The sequence below is a fragment of the Mus musculus genome, chromosome 11 (genome assembly GCF_000001635.26).
Source record: "Mus musculus strain C57BL/6J chromosome 11, GRCm38.p6 C57BL/6J".
NCBI lineage: Eukaryota > Metazoa > Chordata > Mammalia > Rodentia > Muridae > Mus > Mus musculus.
The window spans coordinates 70,763,320-70,778,236 of NC_000077.6; the positions used below are offsets into that span (position 1 = coordinate 70,763,320).

Here is a 14,917-nt window from a genome sequence, read left to right on the forward strand (position 1 = left end):
CTCAAAACTAGTTACCCCCCCTGCCTTTTCTTCAAATGTCTTGTTTTTATTTCATTTATTTATTTTGTTTAACAGTACTAGGGGTTGAATTTAGGGCCTACCTAGCACATTCCAGGCAAGTGCTCGACCTCTAAGCCACACCCCCAGCCTCCTTTGCCTTTTCTCGGTTCAGATCTCCTTGTTTAGGTCTATTACAAAGACCATGGCTTCAGAAAAGACCTGATTCCTTACAAATGTTGCTTCAAACTGCACCACCTTCCCAGATAGCAACTGGAAGGAAGGACTGTTCAGTCTTATTTGTATCTAATGTTCACCTCTGGACCAGTCAGAAGGAAGGGGATAATGTGATTAGTCAAGCCAGGGCCACCACTGAGCATAATTAATTCAAGGCCAGTCCTAACTGCCTCAACCTCTCCCTCCCCCACACAGAGATCTACTTCACTGGGCTTGGTTGCTCACTTCAGCAGTTGGAAGGCTGAGGCAGGAGGATCACCACATTCATAGTCACATACGTGCTGTGCTAAAAGACCAAATTTATTCAAGAAGAGAGAAAGGCCAGCAAATAGTGCAGTTCCCATTGCCTGCGGAAAACGGAAATCACACTCAACCTTGAGTTTTTTGTCAAAGCATCACTCCCTGAAGCCTTCCTGACCTCAAAGCAGGCCTCCCCTCCCCCCTCGCTCCTAGAAGATGACAGGCGCACCCTAAATCTAGGAACCGGAGTTGACAGACTCTTGGAAAGCGGGAGGTGAGGCACAAACGCGGCTGCTCGACACGTCCCCGCGGGAAGCGTGGCGGAGTTTCGAGTTTTCCAGCCCACGGAAACGTCAGGGGCGCGCAGAGCGGCTGCTGCGGGGCGGAAGTGCATCCCCGGGGCCCGTCTAGGAAACCGGGAGGACCCTGCGCGTCAGTGGTCAAGGGACACAGTGGGTTTCGCGAGGTGCATGGGACATTCCAGCTAGCCGACCGGCCCTGTCCGACCGGGCGAAGATGGGGTGAATGTGGGCGAGAACGGCAGACGGGAAAGCTGAGACGGGCATGGGGGCGTGGGCTCGCTGGCCACCTGTTCCTCCCGCGAGTGCGGCTCGCGCGGATTGGCCGCAGTGCGCCCGGTACCGGAAGTGGCCGGCGTGGGTCGCCCGTGACACCAGACAACAGCTGCGGTTCTGTGCGCGCCGCGGTGCAGCGCCTCGGGCCCGGCGGAGGGAGCGTGGGCGGCATCCGCCAGCGGTGAGGCCTCTCTGGTTCCGTCGTGCCCGGGGGAGGAGGGCGCGGGGCTCCCGGCCTGGAGCTGGAGTTCTGACTGTAGGCCCGCCCCTGACTCGGGTTTGCTGTGTGACCTTGGACTTTATGGCATCGGGGGCTCCTACTCATTTGCACACGGAGAGGGTGGAGCCTGGGCACTGTCAGGGGCCCGATCCTAATTCTGCTTGCAGGCCTTGTCAGCCAGGGAAACTGGAGAAGCAGGCTCCGACACGGGCATGCCAAAGACCTATGCCTATTTTTCTTCTCTCTCTCTCTCTCTCTCATTTCATTCTCTAAGTATACTGCTAGAACGAATAGCAGGCAAAAATTGGGGGCCCCGTGGCATGTTGTGACCTGTGCTGGCAGGCAGGACATTGGCTTACTAAGGTTAAAGAAAGATGATAGAATTGGGACTAAAGAGAAGACACAGTAGTTCTTGCTGCTCTTCCAGAAGACCCTAGTTTGGTTCCCAGAACTCAAATCAGGCGCCTCGTATCATCTGTAACTCATGTGCACACACATCTATAACTCTGTAGCAACACACAACTACACATAGTTAAGAATAATAATAATAATCATAAATGAGACTGAATTGAGCACAGAATTGACAGAGTTCCCTTGATCCTGGATACCAAAGGAGGAAGATAAATAGTGTCTTGGGAGAAAGAACTTTTCTTGTTGTTGCCTTAGTTTGACTTTTTTTTTTTTTTTTGAGATAGGGTCTCCCTACATATCTCTGGCTAGTCTTGAACTCACTAGGTAGATCAGGTTGACTTAAGACTTTCAGAGATCCATCTGCTTCTGTCTTCCATGTGCTGATATTAAAGGTGTGGGTCATCGTGCTCGGCTAAGAACTTATTTTTATAAAACGTTGATACCAGTTATCTGTCAGACACTGCTCTGGTCTCTTTAGGGACAATGGTGAATGGAATCTTCAATTAACCTTTAAAACAACTGCAGACATTCACCCAGATAGCTCAGAAACCTCACTTAATGTTTTCCAGGTATCAGAAATGTGCTAAGCACTGAGGTTAACAAGATGAGTAGAATGTCATCCTTGGTCACATTGTAGAACAGTGGTGCTCAGCCTGTGAGGTGCAACCCCTCTGAGACTTGAATATCCCCTTTACAATATATACACTACCACTCGTAATGGCAAAATTATAATTATGAAGACGCAATGAAAATAATTTTATGGTCGGAGGTCACCACAACGTGTGTACTATGGGGTTGAAGTGGCACTAGGAAGGTTGAGAACCGCTGCCCTAGAGAAAAGCAAATGCATAATGCGGTGGCATGATGTCTGCATGAAGAAGTAACGCTTGTTGGGGCCTGCAGATCAGAAAGAGGATGGAGGGGACTGTCCATATCAGCTGCATCGCGAAGATGTTTGCTAAGTCCAGGAAGTGAGAATGATTTGTTTCCGAAGGCAGAGAAACTTTAAAGAATGGACAGTGTTTGGCCTGCAGGACACTGAGCACACCTGCAGCTGCCGGTTGTTGTTGAAGACTGTGAGGTAGGATGTGGGGAAAGGAAACGGCCACGATTAGGAGAGCTTTGTGAGCCGTAGGAAGTATTCATTCTGAAGGCCTCGAAAAGAGCAACAAACAGGAAGTAACATGGAAACTGTAGTTAAGGAAAGGTGAGAAGGGGGCGAGGGGAAAACTGGCTTCAGAGGACCAAGGACTCCTTCCTGCAGATGTTAGTGAGGACTTCCGGAGGAGGTGGGCCTTGTGCCAGATGAGTAATGGAATTTGGCTAATCCTGGCTCAATAATATGTAGTTTTCATTAGTCACTGCTCGTTAGTAAGGTGTGCTCGTCAGAACTTTCTGAATGAGGTTTCTGAGACTTTTCTCCTCCAGTGCATTGCAAAAACAAGTCCAGGTTTGTAGAGTTAAGGACCTTATTCTAAGCTGTAGAGACCAGGTGGAGGTCTGCCTGTCATCCCCCAACATGAAAACCAACTGTGTTCAGCCTCCTTCCTCAGATGGTAGTCTCCATCTTTAGGGATAGCTCCTTATAGATTAAGAGACGGGAGTCACAAAGATAGGAAATGCTTGGGAATGTGCAGTTAGGCTCTGGGGGCTTTTCTATAGAAAATGAGTGTTCATGTATGGCTTTGTTTCTGAGAACACTAAGTGGAGAGTGGCTCTGATTTCTATGGGAGAGGACACCTAGAAATAACACTCTCATTATGTTACTGGCAGAATTCAAAGTAAATATAATAATGTGGAAGATGTTGTGAATTTGAGTCCCTTCTCTTTGTTAGCTTTGCTTGTTTGTGATAAGGGCTCATTGTAACCCAAGCTAGCCTCACATTTGTATTCGTCCTGCCTTAGCCTCCTGAGTTTTAGGATTACAGACATGGGGTACCACACCCAGCTCCCATATCCAACTTTTATTCTGCCTTGTTTTACTTTGATCAAGTGATTTTCCACATCTTGTACAGGTGTAGATTTTCCAAATGCTGACTTCCTTAAAAACAGAACAAACCCTAGAAGGTTGTGAGCTGGGCGGGACACTGAAGGACTATAATCCAGGTACTCGGGCTGAAGCAGCAGCGTTGCAAGGTGGAGGCCAGCTTTGGAAACTTAGTGGGAGCCTGTGGCACCTAGAATAAGAAATAAACAGCATGTGATGACACTTGCAATTAATCCCAATACTTGGGAGGCAGAGTCAGGTAGGTCTTTATGAGTTCTAGGCCAGCCTGGCCTACAAACAGAGCTCTAGACCAGATGGAACTACATACTGAAACCCTGTCTCAAAACAAAACAAAACAAAAAAAAAAACAAAAAAAGGAAGGGCTGGAAGTACAGCTTAGTGGTTGAATCTTGGGTTTAATCTGTAGAACTCTGAGGGGAAAAATCCATCAAGACCAAAACTATGAGATAAGCAACTATAGAAGGCATGAAGATTTGAAAAGGAAGGTCAGACAGAGGGAGGTGGGAAGTACATAGATGCTGAAATACCTGCTCCTGAAAACTGTTCTTGGTTGGGTATTTGGGAGACATTTGCTTGCAGAAATAATTCTTTTTTATTTTTATTTTACACAGCATCCTGTATGCAATCCAGACTGGCTTCAATTCATGATCCTTCTGCCTCTTAAGTGCTGAGATTAAAGAGACTGTAAAGGAATTTGTGACAGTGCTTCCCAAAGGAAACGATGCCATAGATAGAGAAGATAGTCACCAGTTCGGCATGGTGGGGTGTGCCTTTAGCCCCAGTGCTCGGGAGGCAGAAACAGGAGATCTCTGTAAAATTGAAGCCATCTTGTGAGTTCTAGGCCAGCCAGACTTACATTGTTCCAAAACCAGATAGTCACAACTCCATAATATATCCTTAGAGTTACATAGATTTTGACCAAAAAAAAAAAGGAGAAGTCTAGTTTTGGGGTCTTTCCTTGCTCCATGGGAAAGCATGAGAAGACGCTGGGGGCTTCTGGCCCACTTTGAGGGAGATAACAAAGAGCTTCCTAGGCTTCAGGGTTCCAGTAGAGATCACGTTCTCTATATAGCCCAGGCTGTCCTGGAACTCACTCTGTAGACCAGGCTGGCCTCAAACTCAGAAATCCACCTGCCTCTGCCTCCCAAGTGCTGGGATTAAAGGCATGCGCCACCACCACCCCGCGTTTTTTTTTTTTTTTTTAATTAAAAAAAATGTTTTACAACTATGAGTGGTTGCCCGAATACATATATGTGTGTCGGGTACCTGACGGTGCCCAAGGAAACCAGAAGAGGACATCAGACACCTCGGAACTGGAGTTATAGATAGTTATAGATAGCTGTGAAGCATCCTGCGGTGCTGGGAACTGAGTCTGGGCCCATTGCAGGAACAGCAGCCAGTGTTCTTAGGCACTGAGCCATCTCTCCAGTCCACTCGCTCTTCTTTACACTTTGATATCACATACTAGGTGTTATGGAATTCAATCTTTTAAATATTCCTCCTGTCTATTTCCTCTTCATTCTCACTGCCACTGCTGCCTGGGTCTCATTTCTTTTAGCCTGGATGACTACACTAGCCCCCCCAGCCATCATGTCTACTGATTGTAGTTCATCTATTAAATGGCCACTAGTATGCACCTACGTGACATTATGATTTAAACAGAGACTAGCAGGGCATGGTGGTGCACGCCTTTAATCCCAGCACTTGGGAGGCAGAGGCAGGTGGATTTCTGAGTTCGAGGCCAGCCTGGTCTACAAAGTGAGTTCCAGGACAGTCAGGGCTATACAGAGAAACCCTGTCTCCAAAAACAAAAACAAAAACAAAAAACAAAACAAAAAAACAGAGACTATACCACTCCTCAGCCTCAAATCATTCCACAAGTCTACTTTTTCTTTCTTTCTTTCTTTCTTTCTTTCTTTCTTTCTTTCTTTCTTTCTTCCTTCCTTCCTTCCTTCCTTCCTTCCTTCCTTTCTTTCTTTTCCTTCCTTCCTTCCTTCCTTCCTTCCTTCCTTCCTTTCTTTTTTTCTTTCCTAAAGATTTATTTATTTATCACATGTAAGTACACTGTAGCTGTCTTCAGACACACTAGAAGAGGGCGTCAGATCTCGTTACAGATGGTTGTGAGCCACCATGTGGTTGCTGGGATTTGAACTCTGGACCTTCGGAAGAGCAGTCGGGTGCTTTTACCCACTGAGCCATCTCACCAGCCCCCTTTTTTTTTTTAAAGACTTTTATTAACGGGGGTAGTTAGAGTCATGGTTTCTCTGTGTAGCCCTGGCTGTCCTGGAACTCACTCTGTAGATCAGGTTGACCTTGAACTCACAGAGATCCCCCTGACTTTGCCTCCCTCATGCTGGGATTAAATATGTGCACCACCACCCAGCCAAATCTAAGGATGAAGTTCTTTGCACTGTTTATTCTCCCATGAGGGTCACCTTTGGATTTATTTAGTGATTGTGTGTGTGTGTGTATGTGTGTGTGTGTGTCTGATCTTTCTTTACACATCTAGTCATTTGACCAAACTTTGGCAGATGAGATAGTGGTAGGCAAAGGAGTGCACATGGTACCATTGCTTTCCTCTGCATATCTGTTCCTAGGGCATGGTGTGATTCTTGGAGCACCACCTTTGATTAGGAATATACCAGCATACTCTTAAGACTGGGAGTCTGAGCTGGGAAGAGCCAGAGACCTTCACAGTTCTGTCATACCAACTGTAGAATGCCTGCCTCTGGCCTTCATTTATGCAAGGCAGAAATATGTTAATGCCTTGGCTAAGGCGTGGTTCTTAAAAAGCTCATTATTGCCAGGCATGGTGGCACATACCTCTAATTCCATCACTCAGGAGACAGGGGCTCTGAGTTCAAACCAGCCTGAGTTCCAGGACAGCCAAGACTAAACAGAGAGAAGACCCTGTTTCAAAAAATAAATTGTATTTGGGCGTAGTGTCTATAATCCTGAGGCATAAGTAGGAAAATCCTGAGTGTGAGCCTCAGTTAGACAGAGTGAGACTCTGTTTAAAGAAAAAAAAAGTATACATACATTATTACATGAAGTCAAGCCTACTTCTAACTAATATAATTGTCCTGGGAATCTTACTGTCCCTGTCACAGGAGTGAGTTCCAATGACACAATAGCAAGCCTGGTGTTTGCTCAGCTGGCAAACAATGTCGAGATCATCCTAAAACGGCTCTGTAGGGAGTCAGAACCTAGTGCAGTTCAGCACATTTACCCTCACTTCACCCAAAAGTAAGGGGCTAAGAAGTTACTCTTGTGCTGTTGTATCACCCTTTGAGTAGGTAACCCCTGTGCACTGCTCTTTAGGGCTATTGGGTAATACAGATAAGAAAGAATACATCCTCTTGGGGGCTGGAGAGATGGCTCAGTGGTTAAGAGTACTGACTGCTGTTCTTCTGAAGGTCCTGAGTTCAAATCCCAGCAACCACATGGTGGCTCACAACCACCCATAATGAGATCTGATGCCCTCTTCTGGTTCATCTGAAGACAGCTACAGTGTACTTACATATAATAATAAATAAATCTTAAAAAAAAAAAAAAAGATGCATCCTCTTGCTCAACACTGTGTGGCTCTTTCATCTTACATTCAAAAGTTGTCTCTGTTAACTTATCAGTCTCTTCTCTTCTCTTCTCTTCTCTTCTCTTCTCTTCTCTCTCTCTCTCTCTCTCTCTCTCTCTCTCTCTCTCTCTCTCTCTTTCTCTCTCCTTTGTTTTTTTGAGACAGGGTTTCTCTGTGTAGCCCTGGCTGTCCTGAAACTCACTCTGTAGACCAGGCTGGCCTCGAGCTCAGAAATCCGCCTGCCTCTGCCTCCTAAGTGCTGGGATTAAAGGTGTGCGCCACCACTGCCCTGCACTTTGGTTTCTTCTAACCCCTTTCATACACCCTTTGTTAATATGGCCATTAATTCCCCACAGTGCTTTCTTTATCACTTTGAATTCTCCTGTAACTGACAGTGCCACACAGCTCCTGCCAGCATCTCTGCACTGCACACTTCCTGTTGCTATCAGATGTTCTGTCTCTTATGGGTTTTTCTCACTCCTTTAGGTCAGCAGCAGTCTGCCATTGCCTCACTGGCAGGACTGTCTTTGGGTCTTACCAATGCCATGTCCAGGCCCTGTGTCCCCACCTGCAGTGTCATTTAGATAGGACAGAGCAGCCTCACATGAGTACCCTCTCTTCTTTCAGATTGTGATATGGGGACTGAGAAAAAGGAGGGACTTCCCAAGGAAGAAACTTCTGAAGACTCCAAGCCACATGGGCAAACAGTAGAAAAACTTGCACAGGAGGTTTGCCATGGCCATGAGTTTGGAGAAGCAAGCGAGGAAGACATGTCAGAGGGACATTTGAGAGAGTCCTCGAAAGAGATTATAGAAAAAAGGTATCCTCAGGAGAGACACTTTGCATCTGGGTTACTTATCTTCAAGAAGTCGTCCTCAGGTGAGAAAACCAGTGAGAATCCGAGAGGCTTTAATCCTAACCCTAGTGTATTGTGTCATGGAGGTGCTGAGAGGGCCAGCGCATGTGCTGCCTCTGGCCACAACTGCCTGGGGAGTATAGAGCTTACTAAAGCTCAGGGGCCTCCTGTGGGAGAGAAGCCTCACACGTGTAAAGAGTGCGGGAAAGCTTTTAATCAGAACTCACATCTCATCCAGCATATGAGAGTCCATAGCGGAGAAAAACCCTTCGAATGCAAAGAGTGTGGAAAGACCTTCGGGACTAACTCCAGCCTTCGAAGGCACCAGAGAATTCACGCCGGAGAGAAACCCTTTGCTTGCACTGAGTGTGGCAAGGCCTTCATTCAGAGCTCACATCTGATTCACCATCACAGAATCCATACTGGAGAAAGACCTTATAAATGTGAAGAGTGTGGTAAAGCCTTCAGTCAGAACTCAGCCCTTATTCTGCACCAGAGAATCCACACTGGAGAGAAACCCTATGAGTGTAACGAGTGTGGGAAGACCTTCCGGGTTAGCTCACAGCTCATCCAGCATCAGAGAATTCACACAGAGGAAAGATACCACGAGTGCAGTGAGTGCGGCAAAGCCTTCAAGCACAGCTCCGGCCTCATCAGACATCAGAAAATCCACACGGGAGAAAAGCCCTATCTGTGTAATGAATGTGGGAAAGGCTTTGGTCAGAGCTCGGAGCTTATCCGCCATCAAAGAATCCACACAGGGGACAAGCCCTATGAGTGCAGTGAATGCGGGAAAACGTTTGGCCAGAACTCAGAAATTATTAGACATATCAGAATTCATACCGGGGAGAAGCCCTATGTGTGCAAAGAGTGTGGGAAGGCCTTCAGGGGTAACTCGGAGCTCCTGAGACACGAGAGGATTCACACAGGGGAGAAACCCTATGAGTGCTTTGAGTGTGGGAAGGCCTTCAGGCGGACCTCTCATCTGATTGTCCACCAGAGAATCCACACTGGGGAGAAACCCCATCAGTGTAATGAGTGTGCAAGAACCTTCTGGGATAATTCTGAGCTGTTGCTTCACCAGAAGATTCATATTGGAGAGAAACCTTATGAGTGTAGCGAATGCGAGAAGACGTTCAGCCAACACTCCCAGCTCACCATCCACCAGAGAATTCACACTGGAGAAAAGCCATATGAGTGTCAGGAGTGCCAGAAGACCTTCAGTCGGAGCTCCCACCTCCTCCGGCACCAGAGCGTTCACTGTAGCGAGTGATCTGCAGGCCAGGAAGGTGGTGTGGGGAGGCTGGAGGCAGACTTCTCCATTGCTCTGTACCGGGGCCCTAGGATCAGATGAAGGGACAGGGCCTGCCCCTGCCCGTCCACTGAGTGTGTGCCAGTCGTCGGCCGAAAGTGATGAGGCAGTTTTATGAACTATTTATTGAGAAGTTTCAGCATACTAAATTAAATCATAAAAGTTATCTCCGGCTTTAATCCTCCTCTGGCCTTTCCTTCTGTCTGTCTCCACAGGGTTCTGTACATGTGTCTAGCCTAAATTGTTGTTGTTCTTTATGAAAAGTGGGGACGGGATTCACCATTCCTAAGAACCAGAGGGTTGACTCAATGTCTCCTGAAATGTTAGAAAGGTCTAACCTCTCCTTCCACTCTAACCTCTCCTTCCACTCTAACCTCTCCTTCCACTCTAACCTCTCCTTCCACTCTAACCTCTCCTTCCACTCTAACCTCTCCTTCCACTGCTTGGCTTTCTAACCTCTCCGTCCACTGCTTGGCTTTCTAACCTCTCCTTCCACTGCTTGGCTTTGGATACTAACCTTTCCTTCCGTTTCTTTTTTTAAGCCTCAAAATCTTTCAGCTATAGTGATCATAGTGAAAAGGCAGGAAGCTTGCATCTTCTCACACCTCCTGATAGATTCCTTATTTATCTGAAGAGGTTTCTAGGAAAAGGAGAAAGTTTACAGGACAGGAGCCAAAAGCCTGAAAACCCAGAGGAAGACGGAGAAAGAGTGGAAGTCGGGCTACCGGGCAGAAGAGGCTTGGTAGCCGCTGCCCTTGCTCTGCGCTGTGTGCAGACTGCCCAGGCAGGCGCCTGCCGCAGGCCCTTGGTCGCAGCTCCTGCTGTTGCAGCCATCCTGTTAGGAAGTAGTAAGCAGGATCCTGTGGCCTTTCTCTGCCAGACTGCTGGCCATGGTGGGGAGCTGGATACCTGGCTAACCAGGCCTGGCCCTTCCAACATTGAGCTCTCATGACCACCCAGCTGGGGGCTCAGGGTAACAGATGGTATGTGAAGCCTCTTTGGCTTGTCTGATGGTCGTAGAATATTTTTCCAACATCTCTACACGTCTTCTGTGTCCTCCAAGTCTGACACTTCCACGTTTGGGGTAGGCAGTGGTAACAGCAATGGCAGTAAAGAAAACCCAGGAGCCTGGGCTCTCATCTGAGAACTGTCCCTTCGGGAAGGCCCTTCAGTCCCTGCTGTCCGGTTCTCTCATCTGCAGAGCAAGGGGTGTTGAGTTAAATGATCTCTCAAGTCTCAACCAGCCTCTAAGGAAATAGACTAATCGCTTTTCTTTTCAGCACTGTGTTTAACTAGTCTTTTTGAGCCAGGCAAGCACTCTACCGCTAAACTATGGCCCTAACCCTCCTTCGCCACCTCCCGTGCCAGAAAGAATCCTGATGAGCTGTCCAGGCTGGTCTTTTACTCACTGTGTAGCCCAGGCAGACCTTAAATTTGTGATCCTCCTGCCTCAGCTCCCTAAGTAGTTGGGATCTAAGTAGTTGTCTGCCTGCCAGGCTTCTGACCATCAGTATTTATAATTAACTCTGTGCCAGGCAGTGTGCCCGTCAGCTTACATTTGTTTCTCATGGTATGTGTATGGTGTGGGCACACCTTTTAAAAGTAGCTTTATTTAGGTACAACTTACATCATAGGGTTCGCGGTGTGTGTTCAGTTGAGTGACTTTTAGTAAATTACAGAGTTTTGGTATTTTCCTCAATGAAGTGTTCTGGAGTCAAGTTAAAGATGAATGGGTTTGGCGGGACAGGGCGTGTGAGGTGATTTACCTGGGATAGTATTAGGTCTAGAGCTAAGACTAGTGGCCACTGTTGTATTGGCCTCTGTGCTGTGCACAGGCCCATCATTACTGCCTACTTTTAAACCCTTTGCACCCCTTTTGTCCTTACTAGTCACCACCTAGACTTTAATACAAAGAATTGTAACCACATCTTTGCAGATGTGACTCAGCCCAGCCCCGTTGTGCAGAGCAGGCGTGTTCTGTACCCTGACACCAGTTCTCAGGTTCACAGCCTGCCTTGAGAAAAGGCTGATCACTTGTTTCCTAGATCCACAGGTCGCTCCCCGGGTCAGTGTCTGGCAGGGGAGGCTCTCGGGCTGGCCCAGGCTGTGGCCTCACTCTTTACTGATTGATGTTTTGTTCAGGCTCAAAGGGAGCTGTGCTCACACCATCTTTCTCACATGACACCAGGGCATCACCCACTGCTTTTAACTTCTGGTTTCTGTGTTGGCATATTTTACTTCCAATTTCATCCCTTCCGTCATCATATAGAACCAGCACCTTACAAGCCCCATTTATAATGTGATTGAATAATTACAATAAAAGTTAAAAAGCCAAGTGAAAACCCTGTCTGAAAAAGACATCAACACTCCTCAGACTTCCCCCAAAGGAAGCTTGCACAAAGCACTAAGGACTTCACTGCGGGTGAGCGTGCTATGGAGGGTGAAGGTTCGCACTGTCTGTCCTTCCTGCTAGGCAATCTCCTCAGAAGTCCCTTCATGTTGAAAGTAGTGGTGCAGGGTTTGTTTTGTTATGTTTGAGACAATCTCTCCATGTACCCCTGGCTGGCCTAAAGTTTGCTGTGTAGACCAGGCTGATCTTGAAATTGGAGACTTCCTTGCCTCTGCCTCCCCGTGGTAGGATTAAAGACATGAACCATCATGCCCGGACCTTTTCTGGGCTCCGTCAGTTTGGGCTGTTAGTGTTGTTTTGGTTTTTGGTTTTGATAACCAAATCCTTCCACCTAAGTCCAGCACACAGTTGCTTTCTTTTTCCTTCCTTTCCTCTCTTCTTCTTTTCTCCTTTTTAGACACATCTCAAATAGCCCAGACCAACCATGAACTCCCTTTGTAGCTGAGGGTGACCTTGAACCTCCGAACCTCCTGCCTCCCAGAGGGCCGGGATTACAGTCGTGCACTGCCATCCCCAGCTCAGGGCTTTGGGCATGATAGCAAGCACCAACTGGGCTCTGTTCTCAACTCAGTTTCCTTAAACCATCACTGCTTAGCAAAAAGGCCTTTTACCCCATTCGTCCACTTGAACATTAGTGACAAGTTTTTCTTGTGCCTTACATGCTTGGAAGAGAATGAAGGCCTCATGTTCCAAAAGAAATTTATGTGCGTGTTGCCTGAGAGGAATTCTGGTTGAGGAAATAGTCTTCATCTTACGTTTGGCATATGCATATCCTCTGTCCTGGTCTGTTGATCCCTCTACCTATCACTTGGTTGTTTGAGGGAGACTTCTCAATTTCCCTCATTTGCCCTCCTTACTCTCAACTCGCCCTGGTGTCCCACGTCCCACTGTAGCTGTGGCTAGCAGTCGTAATTCTATGCAAGCAGAGTCCTGCCAAAGACAAGTCACGAGCTAACTTCAGACCCACTCTCAAGAAATAAAGTAGGCCTCTCAGGCTGAAGCCATTAACTGCCCAGAGAAACTCTGCAGAATCTTCGAAGGTATGTCAACACCCGTTCCCTCCCTCCCCTAACATTTTAAGCAAATAAAGTATGTCTTTGCTGATGTCAAAAGGTGCTGTCTTTTAAATGCTTGTGTGTGTATGTGTGTTCATGTGTCCACTCAGTGCCCAAGATTGTGTGTGTATATATATGTATGTACACGAAGTACTTGTGGAGTCCAGAAGAGGGTATCAGATGTCTTAGAACTGGAGTTCCCTCTGGTTGTTAGACACCACGTAGGTGTTGGGAACTGAACCCTGGATCCCAGATCTTTGAAAGAGCAGCCAGTTGTCTACTTACTTACTGTCTCTTACTTAACTGCCCCTCTCTAGCCCCACCAAGGTGTCTTGGTTTAGAGTATTAGGGACATGCCTGAGACCTGCTGTCACTAAAACACTTGCAAAAATCAGAGTGATAGAGAGTTGCCACTGCAGCTGTGAAATATCAGCCAGAGGTGATAATTAAAAAGCGAACAGCCAGGACTAATTGGCTGGAGAGATGGCTCACCATCATTCCCCACCTCAGCTAATTTCAATGCAGGTCAGGGGCATTGTGCAAAGTCGGCTCTGACAAGGCGGTCTCTGAAACAGAGTCCTGTAGCTCATCTGGTTTACAGTTGTCTCAGCAGGCCTCAGCCATTCATGGAGCAAAGAGAGCAGATCTTGGTGCACAGGTACCTGGCAGAGTTGAGTTAATGCATGCCTGTTGTTTGACCTTGGACCCAGATGAGATACGGTGTACAACAGTAACAGACACGGAATGGCAAGCAGCAGGATGAAGGTCCTGGGTGGTGTGCAGCGACTCCATCCCTGTGCACCTTGCACCTCTGCTCTCCATCCCCATGACCTCTGGCCTCTCTTGATCTAAGGATACCAAGTCGGGGCCCTCCTTCTTGCATACAGAGGAAATCAGGCCTAGGACCCCCACGTCTGAGAACGGCCACCCAAGCTTCCAGCTCCACCAGGGAATGACACTGCACCTCACTTTGAGGGGCCCAACCTCAGACCCCAATATTCTTGTCAACTTCCACTTCCAGAGCGCTCTCCAAGTTGAGGGTGGTAGTTTTCTCGAACCCTACCCTGCTGTGCTCGCAGATCTGAGCCCACAACTGCTTCCTACAAGCTGGAGTGTGCTGCATGGTGCGGACTGGGCTCTGTGAGCGCTGGTTGCGTAGAGCTGGGTGGGTGGAGGCTGCCCTCTAGCGTCCACAGAAACATCTACCAGCGCAGCGATAGCGCCTCAAGGAAATCACACCCCACCCATTATACAAATGTGTAGTGTACTCTGAACATACTTCTTCCCTTTCTTGTTTCTCATTAATTCTGTCTGTTCGTTATACAGTTATCATTCTTTCATGTCTATAATATCTATATGATTTATAAAAATGTGATATTTGTCTTTCTGAGACTGATTAAATATACACACACAACACATGCCATTCCTCTTTTCTATCCATTCCTCTTTTCTATCCATTCCTCTGTTCAGAGTCACCTAAGTTGCTTTCATAACTAAGCTATTGTCGATTGTTTTGCAACAGACACGGGCATGCCTGTGAGTGTGTCTGTAATATGTTAGCTTAAGAGTGCTTTGGGTAAGCACCCAGGAGTGCTCTAGCCGGGCCCGTGGTGCATCCATTTTCAGTGTTCCGCAGATTGTTCATACTGACTTCAGGGGTTGGACCAGTAGTGTGTAAGTTTCCTTTGTCTCAGCACCTTTGTCTGCATCTGTTATTTTCTGTTCATCTGTGTGGATGTGTGTATGCATGTGGATGTGTCCCTGAGTGCAGGGCCCAGATGTGGTCCCTGAGCCACTTAACAGCGCACTGGGAGGAAGAGCAGCAGGGTCTCTCTCTCTCTCTCTCTCTCTCTCTCTCTCTCTCTCTCTCTTTCCCGAGACAGGGTTTCTCTCTGTAGCCCTGGCTGTCCTGGAGCTCACTCTGTAGACCAGGCTGGCCTCGAACTCAGAAATCCGTCTGCCTCTGCCTCCAAGTGCTGGGATTAAAGGCGTGTGCCACCACTGCCCAGCTGTATAATTTTT

At 47.5% G+C, this 14,917-nt stretch overlaps 1 protein-coding gene across 1 annotated transcript; it reads left to right on the forward strand.

The window, feature by feature from the left end:
• Window positions 1-1,127: 1,127 nt before the first annotated feature.
• Zfp3 (zinc finger protein 3) lies at window positions 1,128-9,609 on the forward strand. Its single transcript, NM_177565.3, has 2 exons — window positions 1,128-1,230; window positions 7,890-9,609. The coding sequence occupies exon 2, from the start codon at window positions 7,898-7,900 to the stop codon at window positions 9,389-9,391; it is 1,494 nt and encodes a 497-aa protein (NP_808233.1). The 5' UTR covers window positions 1,128-1,230; window positions 7,890-7,897; the 3' UTR covers window positions 9,392-9,609.
• Window positions 9,610-14,917: the final 5,308 nt, after the last annotated feature.

Bases quoted from the DNA above. Each gene is read 5' to 3' on its own strand.
- Zfp3 (NM_177565.3), top strand. From the start codon at position 7,898: ATGGGGACTGAGAAAAAGGAGGGACTTCCCAAGGAAGAAACTTCTGAA.